At 38.9% G+C, this 25,407-nt stretch overlaps 1 protein-coding gene across 2 annotated transcripts in view; it reads right to left on the reverse strand.

Annotated features, from left to right (window-relative positions):
- SCAI (suppressor of cancer cell invasion) overlaps positions 1 to 25,407 on the reverse strand; it is a 153,022-nt gene that overhangs the window by 17,027 nt on the left and 110,588 nt on the right. Inside the window, exons 14-17 of one of the 2 annotated variants that reach the window (XM_049628734.1) lie at positions 24,759 to 24,840; positions 9,824 to 9,896; positions 6,182 to 6,355; positions 5,896 to 5,996 (exon numbers count right to left, since the gene is read on the reverse strand). In XM_049628734.1, the coding sequence (XP_049484691.1) occupies positions 5,896 to 5,996; positions 6,182 to 6,355; positions 9,824 to 9,896; positions 24,759 to 24,840 (430 nt within the window). Of the gene's footprint in view, positions 1 to 5,895; positions 5,997 to 6,181; positions 6,356 to 8,930; positions 9,075 to 9,823; positions 9,897 to 24,758; positions 24,841 to 25,407 lie in introns of those variants that run through there. The other variant, XR_007457370.1, reaches the window with a different exon arrangement.

A 25,407-nucleotide genomic window follows, 5' to 3' on the forward strand; every position in this document is an offset into this window, starting at 1 on the left:
AGTGCCTGGGTGGCTCAGTTGGTTAAGCACCTGACTTCGGCTCAGGTCATGATCTTGTGGTCCGAGAGTTCAAGCCCTGCGTCGGGCTCTGTGCTGAAAGCTCAGAGTCTGGAGCCTGTTTCAGATTCTGTGTCTCTCTCTCTGCCCCTCCCCCACTCACATCTGTCTCTGTCCTTCTCAAAATAATAAATAAACATTAAAAACTTAAAAAGAAAACATTAAAAAACAAAACTGGGGTGCCTGGGTGGCTCAGTCGGTTAAGTGGCCAATTTCGGCTCAGGTCATGATGTCACAGTTTGAGTTTGAGCCCCCGTGTCAGGCTCTGTGCTGACAGTTCAGAGCCTGGAGCCTGCTTCAGATTCTGTGTCTCCCTCTGTCTCTGCCTCTCCCCTGCTTGTGCTCTATCTCTCTCTGTCTCTCAAAAAATGAACAAATGTTAAAAAAAAAATTGAAAAAAAAAAACAACTAAGAAAAACAGAAAACATGAACAGCTTTTGAAATTGAATTCATTAATTTAAAACCTTCCACAAAAGAAAACCCCAGGTCCAGATGGCTTCACTGATAAATGCTATCATCAATCTTTCAAGGAAGAAATAATATCAATCCTAAAGAAGCTTTAAGAAAGAGAGAAAAATGAAACACATCCCAACTCATTTTATTTATTTTTATTTTTTTAATGTTTATTTATTTATGAGAGAGAGAGAGACAGATTACGAGCAGGGGAGGAGCAGAAAAGCGAGGGAGACACAGAACCTGAAGCAGGCTCCAGGCTCTGAGATGTCAGCACAGAGCCTGATGAGGGACTCAAACCCACGAACCATGAGATCATGACCTGAGCTGAAGTTGGATGCTTAACCGACTGAGCCACTTAGGTGTCCCAACATCCCAACTCAATTTATGAAGTCAGGAATACCCTGATAACAAAACCCCACAAAGACATTACAAGAATGGAAAATGAAGTACCATATTCATTCATGACAACAGATGCAAAGATCCACAATGAAATGCTAGCAAACTGAATCCAGCAATGCAAAAGCATAATACGTGACCACAAGATACCATTAACTCAGATATACAAGGCTGAACTTACTATTAGAAAAATCAACCAATGCTATTCATCATGTTAACAGAATTAATACATATCGGGTCAATTAATGAAGCAAAAAAGTATTTGACAATCTTTCTGATAAAAAGACTCAGCAGATTAGGAACAGAGAAGGGGGCTCAATCAACCTAAATAGGGCATTTATGAAAAGCCAACAGTCAACATCAGAATTTATGGCAAAAGACTAAATATTTTTCCCCCAAATCAGGAACAAGGTAAGGATATCCATTCTCACTATTTCTAGTCAACATTTTACCAGAAGACCTAACCTTGAAATAAAGCACAAAAATAAAAACAAAACAAACAAAAGCCCATCATAATAAAAGGCATATAGATTGGAAACAAAGAAGTAAAACTGTTCTTGCTTGGGGTGTGTGGGTGGCTCAGTTGGTTAGGCGTTCCACTTCGGCTCAGGTCATGATCTAGTGGTTCATGAGATCGAGCCCTGCATTGGGCTCTGTGCTGACAGCTCAGAGCCCGGAGTCTGCTTCAGATTGTGGTCTCCCTCTCTCTTTGCCCCTCTCTGGCTCATACTATATCTCCTTCTCAAAATAAGTAAACATTAAAAAAATTTTTTTTAAACTGTTTTTACTTGATGGTGACAGGATTATGTACATATGAAATCTTAAAGAATGTATAAAAAAGCTAACTGAACTAATATTTCAATTCAGCAAGACTGCAAGGAAACAACAATGTTAAAAACAGCAGTATTTCTATATATTAGCAAAAAATAATTCGAAAATGAAATAAAAAATACAGTTCTATTTACAGTACATCACTAAACTTGAAATACTCTGGAATAAATTTATTAAGATACATGTAAGACCTGTAAGACGAGAACCACAAAACGCTGCTGAGAGAAACGAAAGACCTAAATAAATGGGGCAATATACCACAGTCATTGACTGGAAGACTCAATATTATGAAAATACAATTCACCACAGATCGGTTAGAAAGATTAAATACAGTCCCATTGAAAATGTGAAGCTGATGCTAAATTTTAAATAGATATGCAAAGGAACCAGAACAACCAAAAGGCTTAAACTTGAGGGTGGTTCACATATAGGATTTTAAGAATTAGTATAAAACTAGAATAACCAAGGCAGTAGCATATTGCAGAAAAATGCTATAGGTCAATGGAACAGAATTTAGAGTCCAGAAATATCTCTATACATACACGGTTGAGAGATTTTCAAAAATGTTACACCAGTAACTCAATGCAAAAAGGATAATCTTTTCAACAAACTATACTAAAATAGTTCATATCCATACGAAAGAAAGTACCATTAACCTTTACCTCACACTGTAAACCAAAGTAACTCAAAATAGATCACAGACCTAAATGTAAACACTAAAGCTATTAAAACTAGAAGTACACTTAGAAAAAATCTTTGTGACTTTGGAATAGGCGAGCATTTCTTGGATAAAACAAGCCACAAAGAAAGAAAAAAAAATTGGTTAGTTGAAACTTCATCACAAATTTAAAAGTTTAGTCTTCAAAAGCCACTGTTAAGAAAAGAAAAAAGGCAACCAGTGAATACAGCAAAATATAGCTGGTAAGTACATGAAAAGATGTCTAATATCACATTATTAATGAACATCACATTATTCAGTGAAATGCAAATTCCAACTACAATGAGAAAACACTATAAATCCACAAAAATGGTTGAAATTTGAGACTGGCAACACCAAATGTTGGCAAGGATATAAAGAAACTTTTGTTATATACTGTTGCTGGAAATATAAAATGGTACAAATACTCTAAGAAGAAGTCTGGCAGTTTCTTACAAAAGTAAACACATACATACTCTATGACGAAGAAAATTCAAAACATATGTCTGAGCAGACTTGTACAAGAATGTTCATAGCCACTTTATTTATAGTAGTCAAAAATTTAAAACTGCCCAGGTGTTCATCAAAGGGAGAAGGCCTAAATAAACTGTGGTATTTTCAGACAATGGATTACTACTCAGTGGTAAAGAGGAACGAGCTACTTATACATGAAACATGGATTAATCTCAAGAACAACATGTTTGGTCAAAGAAAGTTTACGCAAAAGAATCTATACTGTATAATTCAACTTTATGAATAGGTAAAACTAAGTTAGAGTGAACATAATAAAAATAGCATTGCCTCTGGGGTAATGGGTACTGGACTGATTGGAAAAGGGTGTAGAGAGAATTATCTGGACTGGTGCTATGTTGTATAATGTGATTGGTTTGAGTTACACAGGTATATGTATTTGTCAAAATGCACCTCATAGCACAGGTTAGTTTTGTGCACTTCAATGTACATGAACTTTACATTAAAGAAAGAATAGGGGTGCCTGAGTGGGTCAATCGGTTAAGTGTCCAACTTCGGCTCAGGTCATGATCTCATGGTTTGTGGGTTCAAGCCCCTTGTCGGGCTCTCTGCTGACAGCTTGGAGCCTGGAGCCTGCTTCAGATTCTGTGTCCCCCCAAGTCTCTCTACTCCTCCCCTGCTCGCACTCTGTCTCTGTCTCTCTGTTTCAAAAAATGAATAAACATTACAAAAAAAAAAAAAAAAAAAGAATATATAGGGGCACCTGGGTGGTTCGGTTAGTTAACCATCCGACTCTTGATTTTGTCTCAGGTCATGATCCCATGGTTCGTGAGTTCGAGCCCCACATTTGGCTCTTTGCTGACAGTGTGGAATTTGCTAGGGATTCTCTCTCTCCCTCTCTCTATCTGCCCCTCCTGTGCTTACTCTCTCTCAAACTAAATAAATAAATTTAAAAAATTAAAAAGAAAGAGTATGTATATGTCATTTATTTATTTATTTAACATTTTTTAATGTTTATTTTTGAGAGAGACAGAGCATGAGCAGGGGAGGGGCAGAGTGAGAGAGGGACACTGAATCTGAAGCAGGCTCCTGGCTCTGTCAGCACAGAGCCCAACGCGGGGCTCAAACTCACGAGCCGTGAGATCATGACCTGAGCCGAAGTCAGATGCTTAATCTTAACTGACTGAGCCACCCAGGCACCCCTATGTCAGTTATTCATATGCATGATGAAGTGTTTGGAGGTAAAGGCTATTGATGTCTACCATTTATTTCAAAATGCATCAAAAAATGAGATAAACTGATGAATGGAAAGAGGAATGGGTAAATGGACAAATATTCCAAAGCAAATATACCAAAATGTTTAGCTGAAGAATCTAGCTAGTGTATATATATGGATATTCACTGTACAATTTTTTTCATGTTTAAAATCACCATAATAAAATGGAAAAAAATCAACATATTTTAAAACTAAAAGTTACAAGAGACTTAAAAATGTTCAGGCATATCTGAAAAAGAACCAAATGTTACTTATAGAAATGAAAAGTATAATGGCTAAAATTTTTAAAAAGTCAATGAACAGTGTTATGTTGTTACACGAATTCACAGAAAAAACCCAAACCACTTAATAGCAAAATGGGCCAAAGATCTGAACACACTCTTCACAAACAAGAACGCAGAGGGGCACCTGGGTGGCTCAGTCGGTTGAGCGTCCTTCAGCTCAGGTCATGACTGGTTCGTGAGTTTGAGCCCCGCATCAGGCTCAGAACCTGGAGCCTGCTTCGGATTCTGTGTCTACCTCTCTCTCTGTTCCTCCCCTGCTCACACTTTGTCTCTCACTCTCTCTCAAAAATAAACGAACATCGGGGCACCTGGGTGGCTCAGTCAGTTAAGCGTCTGACTTCAGCTCAGGTCATGATCTCACACTCTGAGTTCGAGCCCCGCATCGGGCTCTGTGCTGGCAGCTCAGAGCCTGGAGCCTGCTTCAGATTCTGTGTCTCCCTCTCTCTCTGCCCCTCCCCTGCTCATGCTCTGTCTCTCTCTGTCTCAAAAATAAATAAAAACATTAAAAAAAAATAAAATAAATGAACACTAAAAAAAATTAAAGAAAAAGAACACAGAACAATATGTGAAAAGTTGCTCAACCTCAAAGCAATCTCAGAAATAAAAATTAAAGCCACAGTGAGCTATGACTTTATACCCATTAGGCATACATGATATAAAGTAAGACCGCAACACGGGCTGGAGAGGACTAGAGCAGCAATAACTCTTACATACTGCTGCTGAGCGTAAACTGAGACGACCACTTTGCAAAACTGTCTGGCATCACCTAGTAAAGTTGAAGATACTTACATCATCTGACCTCGTATTCCACTGTAGGTATAGTCCCCATAGAAAGTCTTACATGTGTGTACCAGGGAACTGATAGAAGGTTTTACAGTGGCATTGTTTACAATAATAAAAAACTGGAAACAACCTAATGTCCATCATCAGTAGAATAGATGAGAAATTTTTGATATACAGCCAAACAATGGAATCCTATAGGGCAGTGAAAACAAATGAATGAAAGCTACAGTTGTCATCAACTTGGCTCAGTCTCAGGAATAAAATAGCAGGTGAACAAAGAGCAAGCTGTAGAAGAAGACATACAACGTGGATCCATCCATATGCTGTGCAGGAATCCAAACACATGTGGCAAAACCATAAAGATGAATGCTGAGTATAAAATTCAGGATTTTAATTTCATTTGAGAGAGAGAGAGGACCTGGGAAGGGCCTAAAAGGTAATGAAAATGTTCTACTTCTTAAACTGGATGTTGAGTTTTCAGATGTATCTTATATTGGTCATCATTCTATGTTACACATTCATTTGTAAAATGCCTTTGGATCTATTCAAATTGTATTTAATATAACATATTTAATAAAATATAATACATGATTCTTAAATTCCTAAAATGGTAAAATTGGTCATTAATAATATTCTTTGCCTACCCGAAAAATCTTGTGCATCCTCATGGTGGCTGAACAAAAGATAAATCTTGTGAGGAGCAAGCGAAGAAACTCATCTCCAAAAAACTGGAGAAATGCCTGATCTGCAAAAAGGAGAAAGATGACAGTAAAAAGATGCTTAAAAGGAAAACACATTGCAAGGGGAAGAAAGATCAGGAAAACCTTCTCAACTTTCCTGCCTTCAACAAATACCTTTAAAAATTCAAACAATTTCAAAATTTAAGAACTGTTATAGTATGTTAAGTGTGCAGTTAGATTAGTAGGGTACCTATTGAACGTGAATGGGTCAGTAGCTGGGCAATATCGCGGTTGATTTTTCGAAGATATTCTTGACACTTTTCCCATAGGCCTCTGCGCATGCTTGACAATCCAGAGACAAATAGGAAGGCCATTAGAGGATTGTTCAAAAAGAGAGTGAAGAGGCTACCTCGTTGAGATTGATCTGTAATAACAAACATGTTATATATAGAGACAACAGTTTTGCAAAAAATAAGAGATGCATTTGAGGAATAATTTAATATCGTGACAATGTATTAAATTTATATCATTAAATCACAACAAAGTAGATTCTGCATGTAACTACAAAAACATCCCAGGCACACTACTTTCTGCTGAACAAACTTACGATAGAGCCTAGTATAAACTTAAGAGAAACGGAAAAGGTACATATTCCTTTGCCTTGTTCACTCCAACTAACAAATTTCATCCAAATATGGCAAGTACGTGGGCCGTTCATGATAGCATTCTCTGAGTACTAGAATTGGCAATCTTTCTCATTCTCCTTTCGTAGTTGCTCTTTCTCTGCCTAGCCCTTAAATATCAGTATTTTCTTTCTTTCCCCCTACACAATGCTGATCTCACCTACTCCCATAATTTCAGTTATCACATGCCAACTAATTCCCAGTTCTCTTATCTGCAGCCTAGATTGATCTTGCTAGGTCTAGGACTGCATTGTCTTGCTGTAGCTACTGGACACTTAAAATGTGTCCAAACTGAGGTGCACCGTGAAGTATAAAATATAAGTGGGATTTCAAAGCCTCAGTACAAAAAGATATGTTAATGTTAATTTCGCCTGTTTCTTTCTACTTTTTTTGAAATGTGGCTACTAGAAAACTTAAAATTATAAGTGAATTACATTGTCTTCCTATTGAACAGAATTGCTCAAGACTACAATACTCAACCTAGGTCTCAAAGGTAACCTCCAACCCAACATGTCAGAAACTGAAAGCAAATTCTTCCCTCTTTTGTTCTCTACAAATCTGCTTCTTACCATCATTTCTACCAGGATCCCAGCCAGAAACCCGGAAGTCCATCCCTGCCTCCTTCCTCTCCCTTATTCCCTCATATCTAGTCCATCGCCAAATCCTGTTGGCTCTCTGGGTTTAGTATCTTTTGAAGCCGCCACCATCTCCCTATTTCCATCAATGTTCTTCTCCGGTTCATTCTCCACAAGGTGGCCTGAATGCTCTTCCAGGCTACTCTTCTGTTCACAACATTTTGATGATACCCCACTGTCCTCCAGTTACATTTCTTCACAAATCCTAAAAGGTTTTCCATGATTCGGCCACACAATCCCACACCCTACCCTTCCGCTAGCAGGAAGTACTTATATTTCTCTAAATATTTCATAAACTGGGGTGCCTGGCTGGCTCAGTCGGGAGAGCGTGTGACTCTTGATCTCAAGGTTGTAAGTTCGAACCCCACGTTGCGTGTAGAGATGACTTAAAAATAAAATCTTAAAAAAAAATGTTCCATAAGCTCTCATCACAGTGGTCTTATATCAGGGCTCACACACTATTGCTCTGCTAGAACAAGCCTCATATAATTCAATATATCCTTCAACTTTAACATCTTTTTATCCACTTTCTTCACCTTCAAGGGCCAGTTAGGAGTTCCTCTATGTGTTCCATGTGCTTGCTCCTATGAAACACCTGCAAGAAATGCATCTTTGGCGAGATAGTTGGCTGTGTGAGGAGCATACTGTGTTGTGTGGGTTAGAGTGTTATCCCCAGTGCTCAGCACAGAACCTCATAAATAAATGCCGAGTAAAGGTTTGTTGATAAATCATGCAACTCATGGTTAAAGAGAGAACTCTACACTTTATTATTATTTTATTTATTTTTTATTGTTTATTTATTTTTGAGAGACAGAGCATGAATGGGAGAGGGCAGAGAGAGAGGGGGACAGAGAACTTCAAGCAGGCTCCAGGCTCTGAACTGTCAGCACAGAACCCGATGTGGGGCTTGGACTCATGAACCATGAGATCATGACCTGAGCCAAAGTCAGACACTTAACCGACTGAGCCACCCAGATGCCCCAGAACTGTATACTTTAGATACCAGAGGGGCAGTAATCTAATTAGACCTTCCAAATACTTAGGTATCCGCTAGTTTTGTGTCCCGATAGGCCAAATTTAAGGGATTAAAGGTCTGAGCTTTTCTAGCACAAAGATATGGTACTAAACTAAAAACTGTTAAGGACATACACCACAACTGAGCATAGTAGTAAGCATCAAGAATAATGATAGTTTAAAAAATGATAGTACATCCTGAATACTTACTATATATCCAGAATTATTTAACAAGGAGGTACTATTATTATCTCCATTTGATAGGAAAGAAACTGAGGCACAGAATGGCTAAGTAACTTCCCAAGGTCACACACCGAGTAAGTGGTTAAGTTGGGATTTAAATTCAGTTTGCCTCCAGAGCCTGGTGTTTTTACCCTCTATACAGTAAAGCCTTTTGGACCAAATAATCTTGGTATTAACACATTAGATCATGCAATTTTAAACAAAGCTGCATCTTGATAGGACAAATTGGTAGGAAAACGCACTCTTAAATAACTGGAAGAGGTTATATTTCTCCAGAAATGATAACAAACACGTTAACAAAGTCCTCAAAGCAGGAGAATTTTACCGTTGTTTGAAGGTAAGTTTTATCCCTTAGTAATTTGGCTTTTGGATACATGAACTTAATGTTTCTACATGTTCTTCCCTGTTAAATAGCAAAACTTACCTTAAAACAACGGTGAAAAGTCTCCAGCTTCTCTCAGGCTTTCAAATGCTGACCATCACTTCCTGTGTCAAACTATGTCAGCAGACAGGACTTCTGGCTGGGAAGTAGCAGTAAAATGCCATCTCCCACAGAGAGACATCAGCACTATTCGCAGTCAGGGAGATAGTGAAACAGTGACAAGTACGGCTAAAACAGTGTTAGGTTTGTTTAGTTTTTACCTATAGCTTAATGACTGGGAGTTAGAATTAGATTTTAGTGTTGCTTATCGAGGATAAATTATGAAAGACAAAGTCTTTCATTTCTCAGCCACCTGAGAAACAGCCAAAACACTGGCACACTGTCTCCCTGGCACACTGAAAAGAGGTTCTTTTATTTAAAAAATACAACAAGGTAAAAATGTGAATAAAAGAAACCCTTAAGTTGTGCCAGTTGGGTTCTCCGAACTCTCAGGCAGAGGCTGAGAAGTTTTCTAGACCAGAAATCTCATGGTCTTAGAAGATGCCTAAATTAGGTAGCCAGAGATACAGGAAATCATGCTATATGAATGATGACAGGCAGACCAGAACAAAAAACAAAAGAAAACAATACCTGCCAAACAAATTGTAAAATTCACAAATCACGAATTCCCCAACAGTAAGGGACCAAAAACCACATTTTTCTCAGGGATGATTTGTCATTTCTTTCAGAATTATCTCAAGACCTAATGGTAGCACATTAAAGAAGTCTAGTCGTTGGCAAGACTTCTGGGTGTATTTCAGAGTGAAAGCTGCCACGTTAAATACTATAAAGCCACATGTGATCATTATAGGTTGGGAAGACAGAGATCAGTATTATTCAAAATGTACACAGTAGTTATCTGCAACCTACTGATATAACAGGTAACGACAACGTACCTTGTAAAGCCTTTGGATACGCTGTAGGAGAAAGCAAGCACACTAGTGGCTGTCCAAATAAGTTTGTGAAATTCTGTAACATAAGAATTTAAAACTTTCATTAAAGATTTGGCCAAAGATAGTTACTTTTTGTAACAAAGATAGTAGTTTGTCAAAGTACCTCGTTAGTGTACAGATAGGGCCCTTTTACTCATAGACAGATGCAGAAACATCAGTAACAGCTGAAGAGACTGCCATCCGTGTATAACTACCACGCAAAATAGGCTTTCTTTCTTTCTTTTGTTAACATTTATTTTTGAGAGACAGAGAGAGGCAGAGCATGAGCAGGGGAGGGGGAGAGAGAGACACACACAGAATCCGAAGCAGGCTCCAGGCTCTGAGCTGTTTGTTAGCACAGAGCCTGACACAGGGCTCGAACTCATGAACTGCAAGACAATGACCTGAGCCGAAGTCGGACGCTCAACTGACTGAGCCACCCAGGCGCCCCCAAAATAGGCTTTCTTAAAATAGTGCAGTTTAGGGGCGCCTGGGTGGCTCAGTCGGTTGGGCGTCCGACTTCAGCTCAGGTCACGATCTCGCGGTCCGTGAGTTCGAGCCCCGCGTCGGGCTCTGGGCTGATGGCTCAGAGCCTGGAGCCTGTTTCCGATTCTGTGTCTCCCTCTCTCTCTGCCCCTCCCCTGTTCATGCTCTGTCTCTCTCTGTCCCAAAAATAAATAAACGTTAAAAAAAAAAAAATTTGTTTTTTAAAAAATAGTGCAGTTTACTAAGGAAACTACTGATTTTTAAAATAAAGGCATATACATGGTTGCAGTGTTACTGGGAGAGGTCATCTGGCTATCTACCAAAAGGCCACGTCATTGGGCAATATACACAAGCATGGAATTTCCCAAGCTCTAGGATCTGGCTCTCAGCCTCACGGGCTCTAAAACCTGACTTACTGAGAAGTAATCAGGGAAGACTTGCAACCACTTCTCATTGTGAATCAAATTACTGCTCACACAGAATGACCTATAAAACCAGAATGTCGGTATGTTAATTTACAGTGGGAATGAAAGCTGATACTCAAACTAGACCACTCTTCGCTTAAGGATATGCTTTCTTTAAAGGATGTTCTTAGAGAGAAACCCATTCTAAAGATATCATCCCACTAATTTTTAAAATTTGAACCAACCTCAATAAAAATGGCCAGATATTTTTTCCTGCAACTGAAAAAAATAATTCTAAAGTTCATATGGAAAAAAGTAGATTAGCCAGGAAAACTCCGAAAAAGAACAAAGAGAGGCAACTAGACTCATGAGATACTGAAACATACTTTTAAGCCTCCGCAATTAAAAATATGTGGCACTGGCATAAGAGTGGGCAGAAGACCAATGGAAGAGAGCAAAGAGTCCAAAATTAGACCCCAAAACAGATAGGACTTGAGTATATGTGATAAAGATGATAGTTCAAATTAGGGAGTAGAAGGGGCTCCTGGGTGGTTCGGTGTGTTACATGTCCGACTCTTGATTTTGGCTCAGGTCCCGATCTCATGGTTATCAGATCGAGCCTCGTGTCAGGCTCTGTGCTGGGTGTGGAGCTTGCTTAAGAGTCTTTCTCTGCCCTTCCCCCACTAGTTCTAGTTCTCTCTTTCCCTCCCCCTCCTTCCCTCCCTCCCTCTCTCAAAAGAAAAAAAAAAAAAAGAATCAAATTATGAAGTAGGAAAATTTGGGGCACCTGGCTGGCTCAGTCGGAAGAGCATGCATCTCTTGATCTCAGGGTCATGCGTTTGAGCCCATGTTGGGTATAGAGATTACTTAAAATAAATAATTAAAAATTGGGGGAAAAAAAAAAAGGAAGTAGGAAAATTTGATGGCTAGCTGGCTACCCAGTAGGAAAAAATTAAGATAGCCATCCAGAGAAAAGTTGGCTGTATACTTTGCACCACATATTTGGATAAATTCCTGATATATCAAAGATTTAAATATAAAAAAAAATAAATAAACAATAAAAGTGCAGAAAGAAAATGTAAGAAAATAAGGATGATTTTTATACCTTAGAAGATCATCCTAACTACTATGATCAAGATTAATAAACCCAGGGGCGCCTGGCTGGCTCAGTTGGAGGAGCATGTGACACTTGACCTTGGGGTTGTGAATTCGAGCCCCATGTTGAGCCCCATCTGGGTATACAGATTACTAAAAAAATAAATAAATCAACTTAAAAAGATTAATAAGCCCAGTTACAAAACCAAAGCCTTGTGCATAGTAAAATACAGCATAAACTAAATCAAAAGCAAAATGATAAACTGGAGAAAATACCTGCAAGGCACATTACAAAGATTAATCTCAATATAGAAAGAGCTTCTCCAAATCCCTAAGTAAAAGACCACTGACCCAACAGAAAAATGGGTGGAAGATCACAGAAAATTCACAGAAAAGGGAACACAACTGGCTCAAAAATATGAAAAGAAGCTCAACCTTGCTGCTAATAAGAGCAATAAAAGCAAAGCTATGCTGCAATATCATTTTTAACCTACCAGTGTAGCAAAATTTACCAAAGCTTGAGAATATACACTATTGGCAAGACTATAGGAAAACAAATACTCATACGTAGATGGTAGGAGTATAAATTGGTACAAACTCGTTAGAAGACAATTTGGCAGTATCTATTAAATTCAGATGCGTAGTCCATTAACAGCAATCCCACAACTAAAATTTGATGCTACTAATATATTCTCAAACCTATAATAACTTTGAGTCCCACGTTACTCCTTGCAGTACTGTTAGCAATAGTAAAGGACTAAAAACAACCAAATGACCAGCAACAAGGGATTGGAAAAATAAATTATGGTACAATACAATGGAATACTATGCATCTATAAAAAAGGAACAAAGAAGTTCTTTATGAAGGGATATGGAAAGATCACCAACATTTCTTTCTTTTTTTTTATGTTTTATTTATTTTTGAGACAGAGAGAGACAGAGCATAAGTGGAAGAGGGGCAGAGAGAGAGGGAGACACAGAATCTGAAGCAGGCTCCAGGCTCTGAGCTTCAGCACAGAGCCTGACGCGGGGCTCGAACCCATGTACTGTGTGATCATGACGTGAGCTGGAGTCAGACGCTTAACCAACTGAGCCACCCAGGTGCCCCCACCAACATTTCTTACTAAGCGAAAACAAAGTAAGCTATAGAGACTTTGTGTATAGTATGTTAGTATTATTTATACAGCCAAGAAGACTAAAGACTATGTATTTGTTTTGGCTTATACATGCATTTTTAAAAAATTTCTAGAAAGGTAAACAAGAAACAGACAATAGTAATTCCCCATAGAGAGAGTAACTGAGTCAATTGGGAGTGGGAGAGCTAAAGAGATATCATAACAAAGCCTTTTTGAGATTTTTGATTTTGTGACTTTGTGAATATAGTAGCAATATAAAAAAAATTAAACAAATAAATTAGCAATTTCTTGCAATCAAAACAAAGGGAGCAAGATGAATGATATTAAGGAGCATTCTTCAGATAAGGCAGCTGGAGATATTTATCCACACTGCAGGAATGGCCTACTGGATCTTTGGCCATGATGCTCTTGATCTTGGATAGTGTTAAAATGCACATGGCTGTTATTTATGTCCCAAGGTCTCTCTTCTCTTTGTTTCTCTTGTTGACAAGCCTTTCTCTTCTTTTTTTCTTTAAATATTGTGTGCAAAGAGTTAGTCATTTTTTCATTAAAGCCTGACAGCAATCCTTTGAAAGGCCTGCTTAAGAAAGTTGGTCGCAGGCTGGCTTCTGGGGACTTAGATTTGGGGAGGGTTCCCACCATTAGCAGAACTGGTAAGAGTGGCTCACTTTATCTAGACTGTAAACAAGATGGTTTATGCTGAGCACCTGCTTTCCTTCTAGGAGAATGGCATTTTGGAAGTGCCAGGCAAAGGGTGTCTACACAATGAGTCCCTAATAAAAACCCTGGGCACCAAGTTCCTAGTGAGCTTTCCTGGTAAACATTTCACCTGCGTCATCTCACTTGTTGCTACAGAAACTGAGGGCATCCACTGTGACTTTACTGGAGAGGGATCTTGGAAGTTTGTACCTGCTGTTCTGTAGACTTCATTGCATGTGCCTTCTTACTTTGAGACTTTTACTGTGAGAAATCTCAGTACTGAGTGTGACTATAGGCTGAGAATTATCAGTCCTTGTGAACTGCTGAGCCTGGGGATGATCTTGGGGACCTCTGATTCCCTTCAGTCAGATTATATTTAAATTTTAGGCCTGGAAAACTGTTTCTTTAAAGATACCTCACGTGTCTCTGGTTCTAACCCATTTGGTAATTAATTTTAGTTTAACTCCCTTATGATTCTTATTTTCTTTATTTGCAAGTTTTTGGGAATGTCTCATAATTGCCCCATGTAGGGATTATATGATTTAATGCTATTATATCTAAGAAAAATTATGGCAAATGTATGTAAATAGAACATATGTTGAAGAAATTTTAACTTGCTATAGCTCATATATAACACTACTATTTATTTTTGTATATTCATCCCATATCTAACTACTTTGCTGGATCTATATGCATATTAAGTTGTTTTGTGATTCCTTAGGATTTTCTAAATGTAAAATTGTATCATCTATAATTGAAGGTTTTTATTTCTGGGGTGCCTGGGTGGCTCAGTCGGTTGAGCGTCCGACTTCGGCTCAGATCATGATCTCATGGTCTGTGGGTTCGAGCCCCGTGTCAGGCTCTGTGCTGACAGCTCGGAGCCTGGAGTCTGCTTCAGATTTTGTGTCTCCCTTTCTCTCTCTCTGCCCCTGCCCCGCTCATGCCCTGTCTCTCTCTGTCTCTCAAAAATAAATAAACATTAAAAAAATTTTTTTTAAAGATTTTTATTTCTTTCTTTTCAATATTTACACCTCATATTCGTCTGGACAACCTTTTTCATTGTTTTATTTGGAGAATGTTAAACAATTCTGGTTAGGACTAAAACAAAATCAATCACAAAAATGACAGCAGGCATTCTCTTTTTCTTATTTTAACTAAGAATACTTTTAATGTTTCTCACTCGGAAGTCCAAAATTGGCTACTTAATATAGAGGCTTTTCACATAAGCTGAGTTTTGTGTTTTTTTTCCATTAAGAATGGGTACTGAATTTTATTAGATTTCACAAAATGACCCCTGAGACAAGCATGTGATCTTTCTTATTTATCCTATTGACATAGGATACAATATTGATTGATTTTCACAAAATACATATATGATTCAGATAAACTCTTTTGTTAGATTATTCTATTAATAAATAAGTCTATTTCCTAGTATTTTATTTAAAATTTTCTAATCTATAATGATTAACTAATCTGGGGTAGGGTTTTCTTTTGTGTGTATTATTTGTGTCTTGAAAGAGTCATCATCATAATAATTTCTATAATTTACTGAATGCTAATACTGCCTTTTAGGGATCATCCTAGACTTCTTAGATCCTTACTTGTAATCTTAACAATACTGTAAGATCAGTATTGCCAACTTATTTTGCAGAGAAAGAAAAAGTGGCACAGGTAAAACCAAGAACGTGCTCAAGGTCATACAAGCATCTTGTGACCTAATTGGTATAGAACGGATAGTTCTTTTTAATAATTTTATATATTTTAAAATGTTTTTTTATTTTTGAGAGAGAGACAGAGTGTGAGCAGGGGAGGGGCAGAGAGAGAGGGACACACAGAATCTGAAATAGGCTCCAGGCTCTGAGCTGTCAGCACAGAACCCGACGCAGGGCTCGAACCCATGGACCGTGAGATCATGACCTGAGCCGAAGTTGGACACTTAACCGACCACGCCACCCAGGTGCCCCTCTTTTTTTAAGTTTATTTATTTATTTTAGAGAAAGAACAAGAGCAGAGGAAAGGCAGAGAGAGAGAGAGAGGAAGAGTGAGAGAATCCCAAGCTGACTCCATGCTCAACGCAGAGCCTGATGCGGGGCTGGATCTCAAAATCGTGAGATCATGACCTGAGCCAAAATTAAGAGTCGGACGCTCAACGGAGGGAGCCACCCAGGCACCGCTCTGATTTCCTTCTTATAGACAATAGCTCTTTTTCTCCCATAAAACTATCTATTTAATGATACTTTAAAACATCTCTGTAACTTTAAAATAGTACATAGTGTCCTTTTTAAAGATCTCTTTTCTTTAACAAATACTCCTTAAACCCACTGACTATACACTGTTCTAGGTGCTAGGAAGACAGGGGTAAACAAAACAGATTTTTTCTTTGAATCTTGTTTTCCAGGAGCTGGCATTTAGATGGGGTGGAGGTGGCCGGTAGAGACCCACAGTAAACCAAGTTGTTACACAATATCATAGAAGGTGGCAACTGCTACAAACGGAAAGACAGCAGAGTATGGTTAACAGCCCAGACTTTACAATCAGATTGTTTAAATCCCAACTCAGCCACCTATCGTGTGTGTGACCTGGGGCAAATTACTGAACCTTTCTGTGCAGTGGTTTTCTTATCAGTAAAAAAATAGGAATAATAAAAGTAACACCTTGGGTTGTTGAGGATTAAACATTTTTTTTAAACTGATAAAGTGCTGGGTGCCTGGGTGGCTCAGTCGGTTAAGCATCCACTTTGGTTCAGGTCGTGATCTTGCAGGGTATGAGTTCAAGCCCCACACTGGCTGTCTGCTGTCAGCACAGAGCCCGCTTTGGATCCTCTGTCCCGTCTCTGTCGCTCCCCGTCTCTCTCTGTTCCTCCCCTGCTCTCTCTCAAAAATAAGTAAACACTTAAAAAATATCTTTGTAAAGTGCTTAGAATGGTGGATGGCACTATAAAGAAGCTGTCATGATAATTAAGAAAAAATAAAGAGGTGTATAAAGAATGCAAGGGGGCATATGATTTTATTTTTTATCTTATTTTTTAAAATATTTATTTATTTTTGGGAAGCGCACAAGCAGGGGAGGAGCAGAAAATCTGAAGTGGGCTCTGTGCTGACCGGCTGACATCAGTGAGCCTGATGTGGGGCTCGGACTCACGAGCTGCAAGATCATGACCTGAGCCGAAGTTGGACACTCAACCGACTGAGCCACCCAGGCACCCTGGCATATGATTTTAAATAGGGCAATTAGGGGGGCACCTGGGTGGCTCAGTCGGTTGAGCATCCAACTTCAGCTCAGGTCATGATCTCACGGTTCTTGAGTTCAAGCCCCACATTGGGCTTCTGCTGTCAGCACAGAGCCTGCTTCGGATCCTCTGTTCCCCTCTCTCTGCCTCTTGCCTGCTTGTGCTCATCCAAAAACAAATAAATCTTTTCTTTTTAATTTTTTAAAATGTTTATTTATTTCTGAGACAGAGCATGAGTGGGGGAGGGGCAGAGAGAGAGGGAGACAGAGCATCCAAAGCAGGCTCCAGGCTCTGAGCTGTCAGCACAGAGCCCGACGCAGGGCTCGAACTCACAAACCATGAGATCGTGGCCTGAGCCAAAGTTGGTCGCTCAACCGACTGAGCCACCCAGGTGCCCCAAAATAAATAAATCTTTTAAAAAATAATAAAAATAATGCATAGGGCAATTAGGGAAGACTCTATGGAGAGGCTTCAATTTATCAAACACCTGAAGAACAACGTGGGTGTCTTTGGAAGAGGATTCAAGACAGGGGGAATAGACACAAAGATCCAAAGCAGCAGACTGCCAGGTAAGTTAGAGGAATACCAAGGTCAATGTGGCTGAAGAGAACTGAACAATAGGGAGACGGGCAAGAGAAAAGGTCAGAGATGCATCTGAGGGGAGCGAGGAGGTGTGTGAGGGCAGATCACATGAAGCCTCCCTCTGAGTGAGATGAGGCATCTCTGGAAATTCTGAGTAGAGAAGTGATGTCCTCTGACTTATAGACACACTCTGTAAGGAAGCAAGGACAGAAGGAGGAAGACTTGTTAAGGAAGCTCCTGTAAGAATTCAAGGGCCACACGATGATGGCATGGGTCAGGGTGATGGCAGTGGAGGTGGGACAATTCTGGATATATCATTTGCAGCCAAGAGGATTTCCTGAAATGGATGTGGGATGTGAGGGAAGGAGGAGGCAAGTATGACACCAAGGATTTGGGCTGCGGCAACTATCAAAGTGTAGTAACAGTCATTAACTGCATTAACTGATCTGGGGAAAGCTGGAGGAGGAAGAGGTCTTAGAGATTTTGTCTTGGGCATGTGAAATTTGTGATCTTTATTGGAATCACCAATTAGATACGGAGCAGGTAGATTATACTTAAGTCTGGAGTAACAGAGAGAGGTCTGGCCAGAGGCAGGAATTTAGAAATTGTCAGCATAGAGATTGTAATTAAAGTCATGAAACTAAATAAGGGCTTCGGGGCGTCTGGTTGGCTCAGTCAGTGGAGCATGCGACGCTTGATCTTGGGCTTGTGATTCAAGGTCCGTGGTGAGTGCAGAGATTACTTAAATTAAAACAGAACAAAACCCAAATGTTAAATAAGGGCATCAAGAGAGTGAGTTGTAGCTGGAAAAGAAGAGGAAAAAGACAGAGCCCAGGGTGCACCAATGATAAGACGTCACAGAAATGTGGAAAAACCAGTAGAAGAAACTGAGAAAATAAGCTGACTCCAGACATCTTTAGCCCCGAGGCAATTGAACAACATGAATTCAGGTTTTAAAGGTCTTATCCAGAGAGGAGGACACAAGTCCGAGCTCAGGGTCTGCCTAAGACGGGAGTCTAACAGGAAACCAGCCCTGTTAAACTAGGCTACGCCCCTAGTGTAAGGATGAACCCAAACCAAACTTTACCATCCTTCCCCCATGACCACTCCTCAAGGGGCCTGCAGGGAAGTTTCTCAGTACTGAACAGAACAGAGACAAACAAAACACAACAGTGCCTGAGTGTTCTAACTCTAAGCTGCCCCTTTCACATGTTTGCAGCCCAAATTCATACCATGGAAGTAATCGTAAAAACATGGTCACGGCTTGGTAGTGCCTCCAAGTATTTAGCAGAAGCAAATGCAGACCCTCTCTGGATGAAAGTATCTTCATTCCAGGCCTCAGTCCATTTCCCGCAAATAGTTTTAAGGATAACGAGAAGAAAGCAGTCAAAGATCATCAAGCGTATAAGAATACAAAAATACCAAAGGGTATCTTTCAGCAGCAAAAGCAGATTTCAGGTATAAGCCTAATCAGCTAGATAATAAAGAGTAAAATGAGTATGCTTATTAAGTTTAAAGAAATAAAGAACAAACCTGAAAATAGAAAAGAAGAAGGTATAAAAAAGGAAATGGAGAGGCACCTGGGTGGCTCAGTGGGTTAAGTGTCCAACTTTGGCTCAGGTCATGATTTCATGGTTCATGAGTTCAAGCCTCACATCAGGCTCTCTGCTGTCAGTGCAGAGCCCGCTTCAGATTCTCTGTCTCCCTCTCACTGCCCCTCCCCTGCTCGTGCACACACTCTCTCTCTCATAAAATAAATAAGAACTTTAAAAATTAAAAATTAAAAAGGCAATGGATTATTTGAAAAAGAACCAAACAGAACGTCTAGAAATGAAACACAACCAATATAAAACTCAACAAATGGATTTAAAGGCAAGTTAATCGCAGCTAAAGTAAGAATTTGTTAACTGAAAAACAGATCAGAAAAAATTATCCAAATCTCAACCAGATACACAAAAAGATGGAAAATGTAGAAGAGAAGTCAAGAGATGTGGAAGACACAGTGCAAATGCTAGGCTATTAAATATACATATATAATCAGAGTTTCAGAAGGGGATGAGAGAGAAGCTAGGGTACAGCAAATATCTGAAGAGATAATGGCTAGGAATTTTCCAGCAATAATGAAACACTCCAACGTACCAATTCAAGAAATCCAACAAATCCCAGTGAGTTAAATATAAAGAAGCAAAACCTAGACATATCACGGTATAACTGCAGAAGGCCAAAAACAAAGAGATGGTCTTTCAAAGTAGCAAAAAAGAAATGGAATGAGTGCAACTGGCTGGCAGAAGAGTTCTCACATGCTCTGGTTAGGAAGGTGAACATCTTGACAGCCTGCGGCAATCTGCATCCATCAGTCAAACACTGTAGGATGGGGCTGTTTACGTAAATACGACTGTTTTGACAAATGTGTAAGTTATGCTCACTGGCAGAGATCCGGCTCTGTCACAAATATTTAAATACTCAAAGGATTTTCTTCTTCCAAAGAAAAGAAAGCAGAAATGAAAGACGTGTTACCCAACATGACTGAGGGATTTTATTTTACTCTGCTAGTACTATGTGACCACAGATATAAAACCACTTCAACCTGCCCATTCCCTAATGACAATTTGAGAGTGGAAGTTTGGGCCATACTTCCCATGTATATCTTGGTGTTTCAATCACTGTCCTCTGAAATGAGGTTAGGACTGGCATGCAAAACTCCTCTTTTCCTAAATACAGACAGAGCTTGGGCTTTGGAATAACAAAGACTGGTGGAATCAATTAGGCAAAATACCTAACCTCCATTGGCAAAGTTTCTTCAACTACAAAATAAAGATAATAATGTGCACCTTCATTTAATCATTCAACATGCATTATTAAGAATATTTTAAGTGTAAGACAATGGAGACATAAAGATATATGTATATACAAATAGAAACACACACACAGACTTTAGGGGAAACAAAGCATAGCACTGATAATCACATCCTGGTGCATCTGAGCAGACCATGAAAAAAGACCTAAAGATGCTGACATCAGAGGTTACCCAGCTAAATGGTCCAGCTAAACCATCACACTGAGCATGTCAGTGTGACAAGCCCTGCCCACAATCGCAGAGATTCCAATCACTGTGCTAGCTTCCTCTCTCAAACCTGAGCAAACAAGCATTATGATACTCTGAGAAAAGTCTCTAATAAGAAATATACAGACAAAACCAAAGAGAAACAAATCAACATGGAGGAAAAAGACAGCATGCAGGGAGAATTTTTTAAATGATCAAGTGATATTTTCAAAGGTAAGAGAAGATATTTCAAACAAGATCAAAACCAAGACGATTGTATACGTGTCCGCATATTTGTTGTATATACATACACGTACATTTATTTCTTTATGAAAGAAACATCTAGAAAACAAGTAAGAAATCTCATAGGTTAGAAGATAAAGGCAAGGGAATCTCCTAAACAGCAAGAGGAACAAAATATGGAAAATGAAGGGCAAGAAAACAGAGGACTAGACTAGAAGGTCCAATACAGGAATGACAGAAATTCCCGAAATACAGAACAGAGAAAATGGGGAGAGGAGATCAATGAGCAACTCAAGTAAATGGGCAGAGTTTCCACATTGAAAAAACTCAGGAAGTACATGCCATGTACCATGAAGTAAACCCAGATCAGGGCACACCGTAATGAAGGTGAAAAACACTGGGGACAAACTGACAATCCCAAACATTTCCAGAGACTGAAAACAGGTCACAAAAAGAATCCAGAATGAGAATGCTTTTCTACTTCTCAAGAAGCATTGGAAGCTAGAAAGCAATATTAACAATCCCTTCCAAATTCTGAAGGGAAATAATTTCCAGTCTCTACCAAAACCATCATTAAAAGGTGACAGTAAATTAAAGAACAATTGAAGGAGTGCAAGACCTCAGATATTTTACCTCCTGCTCAGCCTTTCTAGGAAGCTGCTCCTGGAGATGCTGCACCAAAATGAGAGAGTACGTGAGAGTCCAAGAGGAAGACATGGGATTCAGGAAACAAAGGAGAGATAATGAATTCTCAGGATAACAATGAAGTGGAGTTCTGGGACGAGGGTTCTGTAGAGGGCACCAGTTCAGAGGCTCTGAGGGGTAATTCAGCACAAAGAAAAAATGAAGAGACAGATGAATCCGAACAACCTACAAGACGTAGGTGCCTGGTGAGAAGACCGGGGCTGAATCAGTGTGACTTTCAGACAAAAACAAGGAACAAAGTCACATAATTATTTGCCCCAGGAAAAGCAGGAAGTTGCTTGGGAAAGAAGAAGTTTACTATATGGCTTAACTGTTAGATGCATTTTACAGTCATCATAATATAAGCATGAAATATTCAGTGAACCAAAATCATGATAGAAGAAATCTACTGTGGGGAGAAAAGGAAGTAAAAGGTATAAATGTGAGCAGAGGATAAGAAGAGGAAAGAGCTGAATTTCTCTTCCGCAATGGGACATCAGTACATAATGCCTGAATATGAAGAATCAAGAAGTATCAACACGAGCATGTTATTCAGACAAATAATCAGCTACAAAAGATGTAACTGGTGGCCTCTGGGAAAAGGCAAACAGGAGTTTGGCAGGAGTATGGCAACTGCCGTTTCTGGTAACACCTTGCTGACTGAGTCGTCCCCACCCTGACAACACACTGGAATTGTACTGATACCTGAGACCGGCCCCAAGTCAAGTGATGCAGAGTCACAGGAGCTGGGGCCCAGGTACAAATGGTTTTGAGAAGGACTCGAATGTTTCTGATACACAGAAAGAGTTGTGAGCGACAGTTTTAAACCATATGCAGGAGCTTAATTCTCACAAAAATAAAAAAGTAATATTTAAATGAAGAAGTATACATGAAATGTTTGTATTTATATGAAAAAACATCAGCAAACATGCTCATGAAACATTCATATATGTGAAACATACACAGTAAAGTTGATCCTCAAGAAACAATGTATCAATCACACAGTTCTTTTTCACTAGAAATATGTTAAATGGTAATTTAAGACTCTTCACACATGCTTTGTGGGAAAAGTAAATATCAGACACTTTCACATGTCAACACAGACGACTGCATACTTGATTTAGAGGTACCGAATAGTATTAACTTTTAAAAAAAATTTTTTTTAACGTTTATTTACTTTTGAGATAGGGGGAGACAGCATGAACGGGGGAGGGTCAGAGAGAGAGGGAGACACAGAATCTGAAACAGGCTCCAGGCTCTGAGCTGTCAGCACCGAGCCTGATGCGGGGCTCAAATTCACGGACCGCGAGATCATGACCTGAGCCGAAGTCGGACGCTTAACCGACTGAGCCACCCAGGCACCCCTAGTATTAATTTTTAAAAAGAACTGGTCTTTGCCATGCTCTGACTTGCCTAATGCGTATGTAGATAAGTATGTTCTGGACAATTTAATTTTTTAAAGGAGTGACATTGCATGTGCCATCAAGAGGAAACGAATAAACAAGAAAAGCTTTCTATTAGTCCACTGTCATTCTGGGTATCAGAATACTGAAATCTCAAATTAAATCATGATATATAATTAGGGAAATACATTTCCAACTATGCACAACAGTGTTTTTAAAAATCAGCATTCAAGGGGTGCTTGGTGGCTCAGTCGATTAAGCGTCCGACTTTGGCTCAGGTGATCATCTCACGGTTCCTGAGTTCAAGCCCCACGTCGGGCTCTGTGCTGACAGTTCAGAGCCTGGAGCCTATTTAGGATTCTGTGTCTCCCTTTCCCTGTCCCTCCCCCACTCATGATGTCTCTCTCTCTCTCTCTCTCAAAAATAAATAAGCATTAAAAAAAATAAAATAACAAAAACATAAAAATCAGCATTCAATACCCATTCTGTAACCAAACAGCACTTTGGAAATAGCAGGCACATACAATGAATGATATTCTTGAGATTATAAAAGGGGGCATCAAATATCCAATCAAATTGAGGGAAATTAATAGATTGCTAAAATACTCTAAACACATGCTAGATCATATTCAGTAATACACTGGACCTAGTACATCAACATATTGTCACATCATTAAACTGTAGCAAATGATTCCTTGTCATTGACAAGGTCACAGAATGCTTCCTTTGAATTCTGTCAAGGAACAAAACTCTTCTGGTTTTATAGATTTGAATGAGGTAGCCAATAAACCTTTTCTTTCCTTCAGCAGCTTCCCATCCCCTCAAAGATTAAAAGCAACAACACACACATGATTTAATAAAGTTGACAGCTAATTTTCCTAAACATCAAGAGTTGTGAAACTTGACAAAATGGGTAGCAGGATATATGCTGAAAAATGTAGGGTGGATTGGATACTCTTGAAGTTTAGACACTAACTCTAAAAAGTGAAACTAAACATAAAAATTAGATAGAAAGCATATGTTTGGAGTCATCTCTTGGCTAGCAGACATTTTTTCCCTTGTTCTCCAAAAATAAATCTACTAATATTTGCTTCTCTATCTAATTGTACGAACACCCACAACAGAAATAGTTTTAATTGGCAGATCTGTGTTCCTAGCGTATTTTTGAACATATTGTTGACTAATGAAATATTCCAACCACATACAAAGGACTCCAAAGATTCTGTTTTCATTTTCCTGTAAATTACTGTAGTTTGAATTCTAATATCCAACTTTAAAGTGTTTCACTATGGACATTCTTTGTACAGTCATTGAAACCCATTGCTTCAAGAGCAAAATATAAAACCAAAAGTTTTTCACTTTAGTTCCCTGTTACTTATTTCAGCATTCAGGGCCATCTTTTTTTACTTAGTGTCACAAATTAAAAAAAAAAAAGTGCATCTAAAACAATTTATGTTGATATTCAGACTGTGACTATGTAAGATGGAATAGAAATTTCATTTAAACTATAGCAGCTCAGTGTGGAAAAGGAGAAACGTTTGAAAACTAGAAAATAAAAATTTCCTATATACTCCTACTCCTATAAAAGAAAATTACTCTGGGTTATATAACAAAAATAAACCTCCCACCAGAGATCTTGGAAATCTTGAATTTTTTTTTTCCTGCAGGAGGATTTATTATTTTCCACTGAGTGTCCATTCATGCGTTTTCTTCTTTTTTCTATTCATAGCACCAGATCCTGACTAGCATGCACAACCTCAAAAGAAAAGAAAGACTAAATACAAACTGCTAAAATGTAAAAAAATAAAGCAAAATAAAAAGGCACATGTTAAGACTGGTTACCTTGGAGTGGTGCCATAATGTCTAACATGCACAATGGTGCTGGTGGAACTCACCTTGTATGCAACGCTGTTGGATGAATCCACGATAATAAACAGTGGCTTCCTTGTGAAAGGATAGAGGTCTCCAGGATGAAGGCTGGGAAAACAAAACAATGGTAACGATGAATAAATGTACAACTAAACTGGCCAAGTTTTAGAAATCTTATTCTTCAGTTTGGTCTGCTCACATCTCCTTTTCATCATGGCACTGAGCAAAAAACAAAGATGAACTCAGCAAGAGACAAAACACGTCTCCATTTACTGGGATACACACGTTAGCAGTTTTATCTAGAAAAATGTTCAGAGATCATTATTATACAGGAATATTCAAGCTAAAGAGAAGTCAACAGATATACAGATGGACAAAACATACAATAGGAAAATCCCACAAGTCAGCATTTAGGTGCTGGGCTAGTATTTCAAAGCTCCTTCTAAGAAAATGTTCTGAAAACAGGATGTACTAACACAACCAGATTTGTATTTCAATGTATTTATTTTAAAGATATTTAATATTTCAAGCTATATCTTAACATTGCAGTAATAAGCACAGGCTCTCCTTTTACTATTCTTTACGTTTCCTCTGTACCTCTGCATCAGAATCAGATGGGGTGCTTGTTAAACGTATAGATTCACTGGCCCACAGAAGACCTATGGCACCCAAAGG

This window comes from Panthera uncia, chromosome D4 (genome assembly GCF_023721935.1).
Source record: "Panthera uncia isolate 11264 chromosome D4, Puncia_PCG_1.0, whole genome shotgun sequence".
NCBI lineage: Eukaryota > Metazoa > Chordata > Mammalia > Carnivora > Felidae > Panthera > Panthera uncia.